Source organism: Osmia bicornis, chromosome 5 (assembly GCF_907164935.1).
Source record: "Osmia bicornis bicornis chromosome 5, iOsmBic2.1, whole genome shotgun sequence".
Taxonomy (NCBI): Eukaryota; Metazoa; Arthropoda; class Insecta; order Hymenoptera; family Megachilidae; genus Osmia; species Osmia bicornis.
The window spans coordinates 818,256-835,293 of NC_060220.1; the positions used below are offsets into that span (position 1 = coordinate 818,256).

General features: G+C 29.2%; 4 protein-coding genes across 8 annotated transcripts; 2 read left to right on the forward strand and 2 right to left on the reverse strand.

Moving 5' to 3' along the window:
- Window positions 1–1,049: 1,049 nt before the first annotated feature.
- On the forward strand, window positions 1,050–6,424 carry LOC114882794 (E3 ubiquitin-protein ligase RFWD3-like). 4 transcript variants are annotated; one of them, XM_029199830.2, is made up of 4 exons: window positions 1,152–1,357; window positions 1,573–1,683; window positions 1,756–3,224; window positions 6,326–6,423. In XM_029199830.2, exons 1-4 carry the CDS (start codon window positions 1,321–1,323, stop codon window positions 6,368–6,370), a joined length of 1,662 nt encoding a protein of 553 aa, XP_029055663.2. In that variant the 5' UTR covers window positions 1,152–1,320; the 3' UTR covers window positions 6,371–6,423. The 4 variants fall into 4 exon arrangements, with proteins under 4 accessions (XP_046141655.1, XP_029055663.2, XP_029055662.2 ...); XM_046285699.1 differs by lacking the exon at window positions 1,152–1,357 and adding an exon at window positions 1,050–1,066 and having other exon boundaries at window positions 1,573–3,224; window positions 6,326–6,424; XM_029199829.2 differs by having other exon boundaries at window positions 1,573–3,224; window positions 6,326–6,424.
- LOC114882797 (ubiquitin-conjugating enzyme E2-22 kDa) lies at window positions 3,846–8,259 on the reverse strand. Its single transcript, XM_046285700.1, is given in 8 exon segments — window positions 3,846–5,503; window positions 5,575–5,656; window positions 5,658–5,739; window positions 5,819–5,900; window positions 6,079–6,172; window positions 6,174–6,242; window positions 7,282–7,651; window positions 8,163–8,259. Coding segments are annotated over 7 exon segments (609 nt in total). The 5' UTR covers window positions 7,345–7,651; window positions 8,163–8,259; the 3' UTR covers window positions 3,846–5,366.
- Window positions 6,438–15,065, forward strand: LOC114882795 (ribose-phosphate pyrophosphokinase 1). Its single transcript, XM_029199832.2, is given in 10 exon segments — window positions 6,438–6,829; window positions 8,267–8,474; window positions 9,092–9,119; window positions 9,121–9,154; window positions 9,157–9,275; window positions 10,175–10,246; window positions 11,345–11,368; window positions 12,398–12,621; window positions 12,683–13,016; window positions 13,091–15,065. Coding segments are annotated over 10 exon segments (1,203 nt in total). The 5' UTR covers window positions 6,438–6,762; the 3' UTR covers window positions 13,184–15,065.
- Window positions 13,407–16,980, reverse strand: LOC114882796 (metallophosphoesterase domain-containing protein 1). Of its 2 annotated transcripts, XM_029199838.2 has the most exons (6): window positions 16,346–16,980; window positions 16,071–16,215; window positions 15,723–15,999; window positions 15,318–15,544; window positions 15,123–15,258; window positions 13,407–14,993 (listed from the first exon to the last, which is right to left on the reverse strand). In XM_029199838.2, the coding sequence occupies exons 1-5, from the start codon at window positions 16,466–16,468 to the stop codon at window positions 15,131–15,133; spliced, it is 900 nt and encodes a 299-aa protein (XP_029055671.1). In that variant the 5' UTR covers window positions 16,469–16,980; the 3' UTR covers window positions 13,407–14,993; window positions 15,123–15,130. The 2 variants fall into 2 exon arrangements, with proteins under 2 accessions (XP_029055671.1, XP_029055670.1); XM_029199837.2 differs by having other exon boundaries at window positions 13,407–15,258; window positions 16,346–16,979.
- Window positions 16,981–17,038: the final 58 nt, after the last annotated feature.

The following is a 17,038-nucleotide window of genomic DNA, read 5'->3' on the forward strand; positions in this document are numbered from 1 at the left end:
ACTCGATCGTAAACGAATGTATTTCAGGTAAATTCAGGGGCTTCTTCAAATCGAACAACGATTCCAATGAACCAAATATGCATCTCTTTTCAAAGAGGATTCGTTCAATTTGGCGTTTTTTCTTCTGCGACTTTGAATTGTACTTTTGCAGATGTTTTCAATTCGTGGAAGCTTTTCGTTTCAGTAGGAAAATTGTCGAACTCGCGAACGTGAAAAGGCCTCGGTGAACTTTTTGCTAAACGAGATGAGTTCCAAGTGCACGGTTCGTCGCTTCTACGATCAATTAAGTTATCATTTGGCACGTATAATGTTATTTTGTATTAAATTTTTATGAAATGCAATGTTAATAGGACAGCATCATGATAATGATAATACAGTACAGGTATCTTTCTGTAAATGTATTAATAAAATAACTAACATTTTACCTTCATTATTTTACCTTCGACACAACAACCGTTGCTTCATTCATTACCGCAAACTCTTGCAGTCTTATCGTTAAGTTCGCAAACGATGATTCTTTCTCCTTTATTCACTGAAGAAACGGTATCGTTATCAATAGCGTCGAACGATTTCTCAATTATCTTTTTTCGAAATATTTTTTAAATGCTTTTTATAAAATTCGAAACTGAAACATATAATGTGTTAAGATGTTAATAAAGAGAATAAAACTTATGGCAATAGAGGAAATATAGAAGAATTTTATGTACCAAATTTGACACTTACCCCAAGAAACCCTTCAATTTCTTTAAATAAGAATATGAAACATGCGTCTTTTTATTTTTTTGACATACAGCGATATATTTGAATATATCAGCATGCCCCCAAAATTCGTCGATAGACGCGTAATTTTATAATAAACATATGTTTGCTGTAAATGTATTTTTCAGCAAAAAAAATGTAATTTTTCACTATAATATAAGTAAAAAGAGTATAACATTACCCCAAAATGCTTCAAAATCAAAGCAAACTGTACATCCGTTTATTTGTATATGTAGACAGTTACATTACGTTACACAAATTTGTATTAAGAATGGTGTAACTTTTTTTACAAAGATGAACTGAAGAAGTATAAAATAAAAATGTCAAAGTAACAAAAAGCTAATAAATATAATTGATATTTAAATTTTATTATTATAAGTGGATGTTTTATTGTATCAATATCTTTGACAGTATTTATACTGTTTCAAAATGACCAAACGAAAATTCCGTTATACACCAAACATCTCTGTTGTCAAATTCGATTTACTAACGTTACTTACAAAGAAATATGAACACGATCTATCGGTAAACAGTTAATAAAATTTATTATCCGTAAATAGAATGTTTCATATTCCTATAATGGCGGTTATGGATTACAGTAAGTGTTTACAGTATATTTCGTAAAGTATACATATAAACACATAGCATTTATGAAAATAAATGAAATATTTTACATAAAGAAGTTTGTACATTTTTATTTCACAAAACATATAGCATTATAAGTTGACTTTTATGTTATAACTAATCATATCTTTCATTATACATAAACAAAAACTTTACAAAATTGATTTTAATTTGAACTAAATATTGTAGGAGAAGAACCACCAGAAATGGAAGATGCAGGCGAAGATCATTCTGAAGAATCAGATAATAATGACAATGTAGCCAATAATCCAGTTCCTGAAATTCAAATAATAGAGGAGAGTAAGTTTACTTCATCGTTAATCTGTATTGTAAAAGTCAAGTATCTTATGTTACGCAAAGCTTATATTTTAGAAAAAGATGAACACGACGAGTTAAAGGTGAAAAGACCAAAGGAAGTATCTTTAGATGAATCTGAAACTGATTCTGACCAGTCCTGTCCAATATGTATGGATTTATGGACCAGTTCAGGAGATCATCGTTTATGTTGTTTGCGTTGCGGACATTTATTTGGATATAATTGCATTCTAAGATGGTTGCAAAATTCTTGTACTACCGGAAATCGTCGTTGTCCTCAATGTAATAGGAAAGCTGCTGTAAAAGATATTAGAATGCTGTATGCCAAGAAATTAGCATCAATAGATACTGCAGAATTAGATAAGTTGAAAGAACAATTCAACAATGTTAAATCAGAAAAAAATCGTATAGAAATGGAACTTTCAAGGTATACTCTCAGGCAGAAGTTATTGGAACAACAAATTAGTAGTATGAGAAATCGTATATCTGAACTCGAGAATCAACAGTCAGAAATAAGTGTTCATTCCTGCCAAAATATTTCAAAACATATGATTAAAAAGTTCCATTTGGATCGATCTATAGAAATATGTAAAGATGGTGGTTGTCGTGTGTTAGATTATAATCCATCGCTTGGAATCCTGGTTGCATCCCAGAAATCATCAAGTGCATTATTCTCGGGTTACGGTATTAAAAAGATTGACACAGAAAAGTTTCAACCACGTCAGTTTATCTTTCTTCATTCGCAAGCTATAAGGGATGTTACATTCAATACTAACCAGCAGTCGTTGTTACTTAGCGTTGGTTTCGATAAATGTGCAAAATTGATGGACATTCAAAATCATGTCACCATGCACACTTTTCAAGAAGATTCTCCATTGTGGAGTTGCTGCTGGTCAGGCGACAATCCAAATATATTTTTTGTAGGTGCCCAGAATGGATCTATAACACAATATGATATTAGACAAACTTCTAGTGCTGTTGAAAGTTTGGATAGTCCAGGTGATAGATCACCAGTGGTTTCTTTAGCAACAGTACCTGCTAATCCTGGCAGTGGTATCAGTCGAGGGGGTTTCATTGCATGTCGTTTAAATACTTGTTACGCTTACGAACAAAAAGAATCAAAATATATTCCCAAACAGATATTTCTCGAAGGTCCTTTCGTATCTGTATGTTACGACGAGAAAAACAATCATACTTTAATATCTTCTCGGCCGAATGCCAGACAACCTCATGCTAGGCACGTAGTGTGTACAATAGAAAAAGGCAGCGATGAATCAACTATCTGTAATGTGGTACACACGTTTCATGCTGGTAGCTCTCAGCAACTATTGTCTCGACCCTGTTATATAAACGTTGAGAACGATACATTAGTTGCTGCACATCAAGAATCTAGTAGTAGTATATCTTTGTGGAGTACATCTAGTGGAAAACAAGTAAATAGTCTCCCGGTATCTGATCCTGTAGTAGATATGTGTGCAGTCGAAATTAGTAATACTTTATTTTTAGCAACTCTCTCTACGAAAAAAGTGAGGATTTATAGCCATGGATAATTTTCATTGTTATAGAAATAACATAATGATTTAATAACTTATGACATTTGTAACATTTTTTTCGTGTTTAAAGCATTTTTTTTTACATGTACATCACAAATTTACAGTCTAACAGATAGATGATATAACTGCCATTACTGCATTTTTGTTCTTTTTTTTTTTTTTTTTGTTTTGTTTTACCATAAGTTTGAACAGTATTCCTTTGCATAAAATTATGTGATAAAAACATATGTAAATAACATAACATAAAAATTTACTATTACTATTGACAATGTAGACATTTTTCATATGCATAACTATGAAGAAATATTAAAAATAAATCCTAGAGTTTACATTATACAATTAAATATACATATTTTTATTACTATGCAATACATGCAATAAATATTTATTACAACATATATTATATTTTTCTAATAATTTAAAAGTCCTAAACATTATTTCAAAATAAAATAGTAATAATAAAGATAAATGTATATTGATAATCGTTAAGCAAGATGATTTATAAGATATGAGACTTATTGAAAGTAGGAGCATCAATTAGCATATCAATTATGCATCATAAAAAGGGTATTTTTGTATAAGTATTTTCAATACTCTTCTTGAAAAATGTAATTTATTAATATTTTTGAAATATTAAATTACATTTAGAATTTTCATGGAAGTTGTAACCAATTGCTTTCATAAATTAACCCATATGTTCCTAATATGTAAAATCCACGAATCTAAATCAAATAAACCAAACAGTATTTATAATCTATTAGTACACCTCTAACACAGCCTCCACATAAATTACTAGAAAATGTAAACGGAAGTTTGAAAAATCCTATTTCAGCACTGTCGAAGATAGAGTATTGCTTAAATTGTATTAAAAAAAAGAAAAAATTGTTTACATGTATAATATTAGATCCAAGTAATCTTTCCCGAATAAGTTTGAAATATATGCTACACATGCTGCTATTTTATTACTGATTTTAAGAATGATTAGGTTTTTTAAACCATTTATAGAGCTGCAATTTTTTACAAATATAATTTCATAAGCTGGAAGTGTCAATGTCATTCGGAAGTGTATTATATCTTTCGTGAATTTTATAATCATTTTGTTATTAAGGTTCACTGTATTTTTACTTGGAAACCAAAACTATTTTGTTATTCTTAGAAATATAGTAAATGCAATTTGGTGTTGTAAACATGGAATGTACATCTCCAGCTTCGAGTACAGAAAATTATGCATATGGAAAAATATATATATAATTGACATAGTAAATTATAAATCATTAAAACACACCCCATCACCAAAAATGTACAGAATTTAAGTATTAACAGTATAATGTTTATGTTACGACTCTTTTTACAAATACCATTTAAGGCTAATACGTTTTTATCTATTTCGATAATATACAATCAGATCTAATTAAAGTAAACCTCTTTATGGCTTAAAGAAATGTACAAAAAATTAGTGATAAAAGTACAAACTAGTAATTATTTTCATATTGATGTAACAAAGTATACAGCACAAATATTGATCTATAAAATCAAAACATTTACTAAATATTGCCTCATGCGAGAAATAATTATATATTCATACAAACCAAAAAAAAAAAATCAATTGAATAAATGTAACTACATAATGTTAAAGGAAAGGCCAATGAAAAATGTAAAGTATTAATGATTATACAAAGAAAGTTAATAACTGCTCAACCAGATTAAATTATCGTTCTGTAAATAAAAGAAACGTTAACTGCTTGCATCAAATTCTTGTAACCATTAAAACTTTTATCATTTAAATAACATTTTAATGTTTTTAATAAACGTAAGATGAAAAAAATCACTTCTTTTATAAAGTTCTTTTAATGTGATTATCAAGTTAGACTTAACAGATTTTATTAGTTATTGTTTTTTTTCATGCCTATTTTACAAGTTAAATAAATGACTATTATTTAAAGATATTAAAGGAATTTTCCATGATTTTGTTTGTCATCGAAATATTGTCGTTACAAGTGCTGAATTTGATTATGAAACTGCTATGGTATCAATAACTGGGCATAGTGTTGCGGAAGTTTCGTAATGACAAAATGAACAGTGCTTTTGCATGACATATTAACTATACAGTTATCACTAACTGAAGAGTTGCTCAGTGGCACGTTCCAAATCCCAATTATATGAAGATAAAGCAACTCTTGCATTGTGTTCTTCAATTCCCATATCTGTTAGCCGCCTTATTTTATCATCTAAATCAGGCATTTTTGCTGGTCCTGTAATTGATTCAATGTTTAGAACGAAATAATTATCAGCTTCAAAATTAAATATAGTCATGTATACTTACCACCTGCATATACAAATGTCCAATGTTTGGCAGTTTGACGGAACATTTCTGGATGTTCTTTATATTGTTTAGCTACTACTGCAGTCTTGTGGATCATCTGGTTCTGCTGCAGACAGTAAAGCTTGTAATGATAACAATACAGTGCGCAAAGTCATAGCTGCAGCCCTAAAAATAAAAATCTAAACTATATAATTACTTCAAAATATCAAATTAATGTATTTTAATTATCTGATATACTACATACCATTGATCTTTCAATATATCCAAACAAATAGCACCTGTTACTGAAGATATATTAGGATGCCATATTTTGTTATAAATCTCACCTATAACAAAGAAAAAAAAAAAAGAAAAGGGATAATTCATAAACAATCTTTGCTGTGAGAAAATAACAATGACTGTATAAATCATATACAGTTCTAAATTTTATGTTAAATTTATTTAATTTTTCAATGACATATAACTGACTCTTATCATTAACATACATTAATCATATTGACTTACAAAGTGCTTACTTAGGAGGATTGAAGGGATATGTCTCGGGAACTTTAATCTCGAGTACAAAATTACCTCCCTCGTATGGTGTGTCTGGTGGACCAGGCAATCTCACCTTTTAATTCAGTAAAGCTATCATTAACCAATTCAACCTTAATTGCGCATTTTGCAACCTGTAACAACATTTAAAATTAGTACTGACCAAAATAAATATTTTCATAACAAGTTCAGGTTATAATTAAAAGTTGTTCAACAGATACATGCTCACGGATGTCAATATTACTGTAAACAGTTTGTTTGAAACAAAACTATTCTATGAACAAGTGAATGAAAAAAAATATGAAAATCAATAACATGAAACCATTTCTGTTATTCCATTACTGATGCCAATAGTGCATAAAATTTCCCCACATATTATTCTTATTACAAATCAGAAAGCATATATTTTAACTGGATGCAAATATTGCGCATAATATTCCACTGCAATGGCATATAATAAATAGTTTTCAGAAACATGTACAGAATATAATGATTGACCCATTTGACATCAACACTTGATATGCAATGATGTAATGTCTATTATGATAATTTACATATTGTCAGAACAAAAAGATTGTGATACTATGACGCAAATAGCCTGTGTATAAACATGTGGAAATAATAAATGAAAACAGATCTTTATTAGCATACAGAATGGATCTTCTAGAACAGCGTAAAATCAAGAGAGTATGTCATTGCTCTCAGAAATGGAAAACAAATGGTATGTACTATTTTGAACAAACAATTAATCAAAAAAATGTACATATTACGGATGTGTTGAATGTAAATCTAAAAATTGATTTCTTTGCACAACTTGCATTTTAACTGATGGGAGAATCTAGGAAGCATGAACAATTTATTTATAAATTTTTTTCTTAATCAACAACAATTAATATACAATTCTTTTGATACAATATAGAGCATTTAATTAACAAAAGTCAGCAACTTTGAAAGCGGATGACTGTCAAGAATATCATACAACAGGTGCCTGTGCTTTGTTTGTAGTAATTTTATCGCCCAATGAATTGCGGCAACATTTTTGTCACGCCACACATGAGATTTCTTTCAAACGATATCATAAATCGAACGATGTTGTCTAGCAATTTTAATAACATTATTTCATGAAAAGCAAGTGGTACATTTTAAAATCATCTAAAACTATTGTTTACTCACCTCCTCACTTTTTATAACCTCTTTAAATTCGCGTTTGATTCTCTGTGCCGCGATGTTCGCCATAACTACCGAATCGGTGGAACGGTCAGCACACTGTCATCGTCATTCGAATAGATTAGCAAAGTTCGCTGAAAGCGTCAACGTGCGCAAATCTTTCAGGTAATAATACTCTAGTTTACTCTCTCTGTCTATTCAGAAAAATGATCGTTCTAACTCGTGTTCTTTGCTAAAATCTTCGCTCACGGACACATCTAATTTATCATTCAATCATCACCGGCGCCACATTGATGAGAAAACTTGACTGTCACCCGCTCGTGTTCACCCTTTTGAATTTCATCTATGTTCACGCCGTTCTTCTTTAAGGCGCCAACTTGTAAATAGTAAAGATTAATTTTTAATAATACTTTGATTATTCGTATTATTTGAATTCATCTGTTCCAAATGTTTAAAGCAATATAAATTATACATGAAAGTATGCATACATTTGGTAAGGATATTTAGATGGTTCGTTTGGTTAATTTTTTCTATAAAAAAAATAAAGAAAGTTCTAATGTTTAACCTGACAATTTCAAATTTTAGAATAGAATAATTACAAATTTATATTTTCCATATTCTATGAAAATTAATAGAAGATTATAGTTTATATAGATCTTTTAATTGTAATATACATATATAATCTGAAGTGTTATTTTACTAGATGAAATTAATTATTAATATTTCTCTGTATACGTAAGGTTAAGATCACAATAGCCATGCAAAAATATGATAAGTAACAATTTGAAAGATTTTACAATTTTTAATACGTGACAAAATTAATTTGTTGTTTTTAATTTATTATTTTATCGATAAAGAAAGAAAAAATAGATAAGAAATACGCTCACGCGGTTATGTCCAATGTTTAATAGGCGGAGCATAATACGGTACGTCACATCCGGTTCTTAGAGCGTTCTCTGATTGGACAGTCTCTTTGTGGTTTCTGTTTTAGTGATGCCTGTGTCCCAGCCAGTGCGTGCCAAGAGTTTGTTACGCGCAAACTTGGAAAGTTCTCGCGGGCAATTTTTGCAAAGCAGAATGCCAAATATCAAAGTCTTCAGTGGCACATCACATCCAGATTTAGCTCAACGTATCGTCGACAGACTTGGTATCGACATTGGAAAAGTTGTCACGAAGAAATTTAGCAACCTCGAAACATGGTAATGGTCGCAAATCACTGCTGTAACCACGTTATTGTCATCGCGTTAAACCAAGGTTCTAACCACGTGTCACCAGAAATTTCACTTAAATTCTTTCTGTCTACTATGTATTTCCATAAGGGATGGAACATTTTCTAGCATTTTTGTGTTATTCTTTTCATGTTCTCATTAATTTATCAACCTTACCAGCGTACAAACAACCCTGTCGCGCAAGGCCGGTTTCCCCGTGTTCTACAAAGCCGCGATGTTTAAGTTGAAGGTCAACTAGTACAATTATTAATACACATTTTAAGAATTTATAGTGGTTAATATATCTTTACAAGCGTGGTTATATCAATTTAAAGTACGTTGATTGTAAACAAGTGATAAGAATATTTTATTGCCATGTTATTGCTTACTGCTAACAAAAATAATCTCAGATACTACAGAAATCCGGTGATACGCACAATTAAACAATATATGTACATGTAATTAGTAAATAGAGCAAGATCATTAATTCAAAGTTATATATTGTACAGTTAATTGTCTTATTTTATGTAATAAATTTTAGAATATGCATAACACTTATGATCCTATAACAATGTATAATAATTTGTTTCTTTAAAATTTTCTATTAGTGTGGAAATAGGAGAATCAGTTCGAGGATGAAGATGTATACATTGTACAAAGTGGAAGTGGAGAAGTAATGACAATTTGATGGAACTATTGATCATGATCAATGCTTGTAAAATTGCTTCTGCATCTAGAGTAACCGCAGTAATATCCTTGCTTCCATATGCAAGACAAGATAAGAAGGATAAGGTAGGATACGTTATTATATTTTCATCTTTTATCTAATATGTATTACCTATAGTGTATTAGAACAAATTTTAATTATATTTCTTATGTTTTGCAATTCTATTAAAATTAGATTGTAGTTTTATAATACATGCGAATATACTTTCATTTTAGTTTTTAGAAATAGCTCATAAGATCTTATTTAGGAAAAATTTTCTTTTTTAATATCACATTTAATATGTAACATATGATAGTTATCAGTTCAGAAATTATTCAATTTATATGTTGTGATATCTGTTGTTTGTTTTTCTTGTTATTGACTATACAATGATTTACCTATAAATATATATATATGTATATTCACACACAATTTTATACTTTATTATATATTGTTTTGAAATACTTCAAGATATTGCATTATTTATAATTAAAGAAAATGAAAATAAACACTAGAAATGTGAAAATGAGGTTCTACAAAATTGTGTGAATATAAGTCACTTACATAACAAAACAACTTACAGAAACTATGCTTCAATGATTCTAATATTCTAGGTATATAATAGTCATCTTGTTGATGTATGCCATTAATTAACATGATTACTTTGCTTCAAATATGCAAATAAAATGAAAACTCCTGTAGGAAATAATTAATAAAGTAATACTTCTTGTATAGTTGTATAATGATCTATGTTTTCTACAGTTGGATGTTTACTATGTGCTTATTTCTCTCAAGTAAGCATTTCTGATGTAATAATCATAGAGAATACATATTGTTGGTAACTTGTGTGATAGGGTGTTTTTAATAAAAATGTTTATTTTATGTCATTTGTAATCATATGCAATGAAAATATGACTCTCACAATAAGGAGAAAATGACTCATTGAAGAAGTAGTTAAATTTTTTTTTATATGATATCTTCACAGGGTGGTGATGGAGGTGACAACTCAAATTCTAAGAAACAAATTGTCATGAAGTCAAACGAATGGAAATTCAGGGTAACTTGTAGTGGTCTTTTTTCTCTTTTTACTGTTTCATAGTGTTGCAACCAACAAATGGAATAATATCACGTTTGGAATGTTAAACATGAATTTCATCATCATATAAAAAATGCTTTTAACTTTTTAGCTTTATCATTGGGTCTTACCAAATGGTACACACTTGTCTTATAAGATTTTTGTTATTATTTCATGTGTGCCTTTTTAATAAAGGTATAATTATCATAAATTTAGTATTACATATATATCAAATTGTGAATTACACATAATAAAACTTAAAATATTAAACATGAACTACAAACAGTTTAAGTTTGTAGTATTTAAATATTTACTGCATGTAAATATACATGCAAAATTGCTCATTTTACAAATGGAAATGCATGAAAGTTATATAAGCACCATTATTTATAAATATGTAATTCTATACTATAGCATGCACATGAAGATTAAGGGTATTGTACTAAAAAGAAAGAATCATTCATCTTACTTATCTTATGGGTTAATAAACAATGGATATACATTCCATTGAAAGAATTCGTATCAAATTTGCATGAATTATTTTTTCAGGAGTATTAATTTTAATTAGTACATATACATGGTACAATGTTTCATTTTATATCGTATATGACAGTGATTCAAATGGAATAAAACTTACAGCAAAAGTTTAACAAAGTAGTAAACAATAAATACGTTACAGTTAAAGCATTGGGTTTTGTAATTATCTAGGGTTATCAGAAGTATGATAACCTACATGAATATTGCAAAACTGTTATCAAAATTCGTCGAGGGGGGCCTTTCGTGCGTTCATACTGCAATATTTACTATCATTATGTATTGGATGTGTTTTGGTTTATTAAATCTTTTAGTAAACTAAATTTTTATTATTCTTTATTCTGAAGAGTGATAAAACTGGATGCTACTACGTTATAAAGAAATAAGCACAATAAAAACATATTATTGTAAGGAAAATGTGATGGATTATACAGAAACAAATTATATTGTAAAAGATGAAACATATTGCTAAAACTAATTTTTGTAAAAAAAAAAAAAAATGTAAAATACATATTTTAAAAATTTCTGAATAGTTGGGTATTTCAGGATTTTCTGCCTGAGCTCTCTACAGTGAGTATAAAAACAAGATTGTCGAGTGTAACGTTTGTAGCTATAACGTGATGAACAGTAATATACGTGATGAACAATTTATAATATGATTTTTAGTTTCTTACAAAATTTTCTTTGTAGGACTAACAAAACTTATAATTTGTTGCTATATTGCACAATGGTACCCCCATAAATGAATGAATGAACTATTTGGTCAAAGCGTATTGATACCTGAATGAGAGGGCAAAATATTAATATAATAGCATTCTACATACATTCTTAATAATCTACATGTACATACACAATGGGGTATACATCTGTATGTTAAAGGGTACTAATTATTATATTCCTAAAGATGTTATCATCTGAATGTACTAATCAAAGAATGCCTGTTTTATTAATGAAATAGTGCTTCAACAGAAATAGAAGCAAAAATTGTGAATCGTGTTGTTCTGATAATAGTATGTTAGACTAATAACACGAATAAAACTATTTTTAAGATGTTTAACATTAGACAGCTTTTGTGAAGTTTATGCTCATTATAGATAAGTTAATTAAGATAACTTAGCTGCAGCTATTTCTCTGAGCACAATGCATTTGTTTTTATTATATATCTTGATTATAATTTTTAACTCACAGAATTATTCATTGCCTTTAAAGACAAAATTAAGAAATCAACATGCACTGTGTTCTGTTTTTTTAATTCATAAGTTTGATTTATGCTTTATTTACACTTTTCGTTGAGTCTAACTGGGGTGCATTTGCAACATGCCGTTTTTCCTTTTTATTTGTATGTATACACGTACAGTGTATTTTTAATGTGTATTTCGATACATAGCCATTGTATTCATATTTTGTCCCCTCTAAAAGATTAATACTTAAACTTTTTTATGACACACTTTTTTGATACTGTTTTATTATAGCCTCTCAATATGCTATAATAATTTTAATAGCAATTTTTTTCAAATTGCAGGACATATCCAGTTGCAAATGGACCCGAGAGATTCGTGTAAATTCGTAAAATTAAAGTTTATAACTGTGTTTTTCCAGAGTCGTGCACCTATTTCGGCGAAATTAGTAGCAAACATGCTATCAGTAGCTGGGGCTGATCACATTATTACAATGGATTTGCATGCTAGTCAAATTCAAGGATTTTTCGACATTCCAGTTGACAATTTATTTGCTGAACCTGCTGTCCTGAAATGGATTAAAGAAAATATTGTTGAATGGCGAAACAGCATTATCGTTTCTCCAGACGCTGGTGGTGCTAAAAGGTATTGTATCATATTAAAAATTCACTTATAATAAATATATAAACAAATCTTATTCCAATAGGGTAACATCTATCGCTGATCGATTAAATGTTGAATTTGCGCTTATACACAAAGAAAGGAAGAAAGCAAATGAAGTTGCTAGTATGGTGCTAGTTGGAGATGTAAAAGATAGAGTTGCTATTTTGGTAGATGATATGGCTGATACTTGCGGTACTATTTGTCATGCAGCAGAAAAGCTGTTAGAGGCTGGAGCCACGAAAGTATATGCAATTTTAACACATGGAATCTTCAGTGGTCCAGCAATTAGCAGAATTAATAATGCTTGTTTTGAAGCTGTGGTAGTTACTAATACTATTCCTCAGGATGGTCACATGAAAGATTGTCCAAAGATACAGGTAAATAGTGTACAGTATTGTACGTATCGTTTTTGACTAGAAAGGATAATTTATCATTCTTTTATACGTTTTAGTGTATCGATGTATCAATGATGTTTGCCGAGGCTGTAAGACGAACTCACAATGGTGAATCCGTATCGTACCTGTTTTCAAATGTACCCTATTAGATAAACATTTTCCTAATAATGACCTCTGTCAAATCATGTAAGGAGAACGTAATCTTTTTACAACCCTTATTTTTAGTTTAGTTTAATATATTTGCCTATAAAAGCAAACTTGGGATGAATACTAATGTCCCATTTTTTAAATTGAAAACTATACATACTCCCTTCTTTGATAGATGATGTGTGTAGAAAATGAGACGTTAGCTGGATAAAGCATACTGTATTGTCCATTTTAAAAAAGAAAAAAAAAATAAGTTAATTACTAATAGATGCAATCAATCAGCTTCAGAGTGAAATTCTTTGAAAGTAATTAAATTGTTGCTAGGCTGCTACAGAATGCAGAATGCATTATTGCCTTGTTTAGAATATCGTTATTACATTGTTTAACTTAAATTGTGTGTAAGATGTTAGAGAAACATCTGTTACTCCGATATAAAATGCTACTACAGTTATCCTGGCAGTTGTACATAACTGGGGATAAAAAGTATTGCAATTGAGGCATTAATGCGATTTAATCGCGCTATTAGAAGGATATCTCATTTTTTTTTTGCAGTCAAATATGAAAATTTCCAACAGACGTAAACATTTTTCAAGTGGTAATACAAAGCGTCGAAAAAATTAGCTTTTTACTATTCTAATACGATACTGTTTATTACATTGTATACAATGGAAAAATAATGTCAAAGAGACATTATATTTTTTTCATGTTTTACTATTGCAATTTTGAAGAAAGGCCGCTATTTATATGAACATAACTATAATTGATCAAAACAATTATAGATCCTCATATAACGAAGGAACATGACCTCACCGTCATTCACTGATTTAGCTTTGGACCAATATAGCATGAAAATGTAAGTCAATACAAACACAGCACTCTTTACATGTAAATTTATCTTAATTCGATAAAAAATGCCACCTGTTAATACATTTGGTATTATAATAAACATCTCTCTGAATTATATAATTTAAATTTTTTATTACTATGATGAAAAACTTATATACACGATTAATTTACTATTGATAGCGTTAATTTAAATGCTATAATTACAATTTATTATCTAATAATTAATTGTTAAGAAATTGTTTCTTTAAAACTTTTATTGTATATGAAACGTAATTGAAACAAAACAAGTATAGTTACTTCAAGTATGAAGTTTACATGCTTGTTTAATTTTAATTAATAACTACAACATATCGACCTATAGTCTATATGTTGCATCATAATACTCAGAAACTATTGTATTCTATTAAACTGTATGACTAACAACTAATGTTTATTGTAATTTAAAAAAAAAAAAAAAGTATAAACAGGTCTGTTGTAAAAAAATTATCTAAATACTTCAAATTCCATGTTTCTTGACTGCGATGGAAATATTTTGTTACAATAGAATTAAGACCTTATACACATTATTTAACATAATTCAAATGTGTATCTTAATCTACAATTTAATTTATAGTATTATGTGCAGCATTTGAATAAGACTAGAACTGTGTAACTATTATACGATATTATGAAGTACACGGTACACGGGATTCCTATAATTTGTTTAAACACTCTTGTGAAATAATTTTTTGAGATGATATGAACGGAAATTGTATTTAGGTACAAAAACTTTCTATTTACATGCTATTTTGTATAAATAATAATACTACAATGACTATAACATTTCTACATTTGTAAAGCAGAAAAAAGATCTGACAAAAATTTAATTTCGACGCTTTTCTAACACTTTATCGTAAATCGATATTATTTGAAAATCATTTTTTTATCTTCGCATTATAATCTTGTCTCGTTTGAATAAACTTGTACCTATTATAAAACAGTATCTGATTTGTAGAAATTCATAAAAGTATACAAATAAATAACTTAAAACTGCCTGTATTTCAATATTATGTATATAAGAAGTATAGTTAGAAAACTTATCGCTATATTCCTTACGTTTCTTTTTATAATTTACAATGATCAGGCGGTAATGTTATATCAAAGACTACAGGTGGATTACTTGGTAAATAATTTAAATCACATGTCGATGCATTTATGTATATTATTTTCCCATCAGACGAGATACCATATCCTATAACAAAGGAAGTACAAGTTTTATTTTGAAAAATGAAACAAGTTGCAATAACATACCCTCGTGTATATGACCAAAAACATGATATTTTGGCTTCACTCGATTTTGGACAGTAGAAAGTAACTCTACACATCCAGCTCGTACACCACTGCAACACATGTCTCCATGTCCTACAGGAGGTGTGTGTGTTATAAGGATATCTGTATCTGATGGTATCATCTCCCATTTTGAAAGGCATGCTTCTCCGCGAGGTACATTAAACGCCCATTTACAAAATTCTGGTTGCCTAAATTGTGAACAAAATTCTTTTCACCGACGATCTTGCATTTGAAATAATATTTTACATATATTTTCCACTGCAGTATATTGTTCATTATATATTATTCACCTATATTTTTGACTGTTATATGATAGTACTCAGTACAACATCATGCTAGATCATAAATTCACACATAAATATTTACCATGGTGTACCATATATCTTTATTCCATTTATAATAATTTCAGAATCCTCTAAATAGGTACAATTTGTCAAATAATCTTTAACATTAGCGGTCTGTATTGCTTCTGCAAGAGTATCTTTAGACATTCCCAATGTGGGTATATTGTCAAGAATGCTGGTCCCTGTGTGTTTTTGACGATCCCCACTGGTATGTAATGAAAAAGGATTAGTAAATGTGGGATCAAAGCTAAGTTCATGATTGCCGGCAATAACAATTTTGTTCTTATGTGGCAAAGTACCTGCAATAAAACAACTTGTAATGTATATTAATACAGAAAATACATAAGGTAATCATTTGGTCTGATCTTACCAATCCAATTATTAAATTCTATAACTTCTTGTAAGCTACCGCATTTTGTAAAATCTCCAGCATGAATAAAGACATCTCCCATAGGTATATCAAATTTGATAAATGGGGTTAATGAATGAGTATCACTCATACAAACGACCCGAAGCTGTAACATGATATAATATAAAAAGTCTGTATATCTATATTACTGAATGAGTTTCCATGCTGTTACTTTTAGGTTAGGGATAAATGAATGTTTAAGAATGATAAAATTACAAACAATTTAATGGATTTACCTTATCATTTGGTGCTTCGGTCGTTGGGAGTTTGGCATTTATTTTAATAACTTTTTGATGTTGTGATAGTTCACGCCAAGCTGCTGTAGGATTAGCTGTTAATGGATGAATCTCTATGCTCATGCTGAAGAGATTGTGACACTTAGCTGTCAATTTTATTTTTATTATAATAAAAACTTAACATTAGCAAGTATGACACGTAACTGCTTTACTGTGTACATCAGATCAACTTTGTTTTATATCTTTCATTTAGAAATATTCATAACTCTATCGCTGAAAGCAAATCTGAAGTGGCTTATAGATTTATTTAGTCAGATAGTTAAGTTTTGTTACGTGTACACGATATTGTTATATTTTGTTTAACGCAACAATCGTTACAATCACGATGCTTAACTTAATCATGAACACAATTATTAATTTCCTTGAAAATGTTTAAATAATGAACATTCCAAATTTTCGCGCCGAGTCATGAACAAATTTGTTGGAATTTTAGTATTTTAACGAATTCAATCCTAAACACAAACATTATTATGGAACACAAATTAACGCTAAATATTAAATAATCATAGATATGTATTCAAAATATCTAATCTAAAATTAATAATTTATTCAGAAATTTGTGATTACTGCTTATTTTGTAAATTAGTATTTTTTATATATTGGATGTATTTGAAATATTATTTTATCTTAAGT

What these genes read in the sequence shown, in the direction of transcription:
- LOC114882794 (XM_029199829.2), top strand. Translation starts at nt 1,321, where the DNA reads ATGTTTCATATTCCTATAATGGCGGTTATGGATTACA. An exon ending in AATGGCGGTTATGGATTACA is followed by an intron (nt 1,358 to 1,572) that starts GTAAGTGTTTAC and finishes TAAATATTGTAG; the next exon opens with GAGAAGAACCACCAGAAATG. An exon ending in CAACTCTCTCTACGAAAAAA is followed by an intron (nt 3,225 to 6,325) that starts GTGAGGATTTAT and finishes GTTGTTCAACAG; the next exon opens with ATACATGCTCACGGATGTCA.
- LOC114882796 (XM_029199838.2), bottom strand. Translation starts at nt 16,468, where the DNA reads ATGAGCATAGAGATTCATCCATTAACAGCTAATCCTACAGCAGCTTGG. An exon ending in CCGAAGCACCAAATGATAAG is followed by an intron (nt 16,216 to 16,345) that starts GTAAATCCATTA and finishes ATCATGTTACAG; the next exon opens with CTTCGGGTCGTTTGTATGAG. An exon ending in AAGATATATGGTACACCATG is followed by an intron (nt 15,545 to 15,722) that starts GTAAATATTTAT and finishes TTCACAATTTAG; the next exon opens with GCAACCAGAATTTTGTAAAT.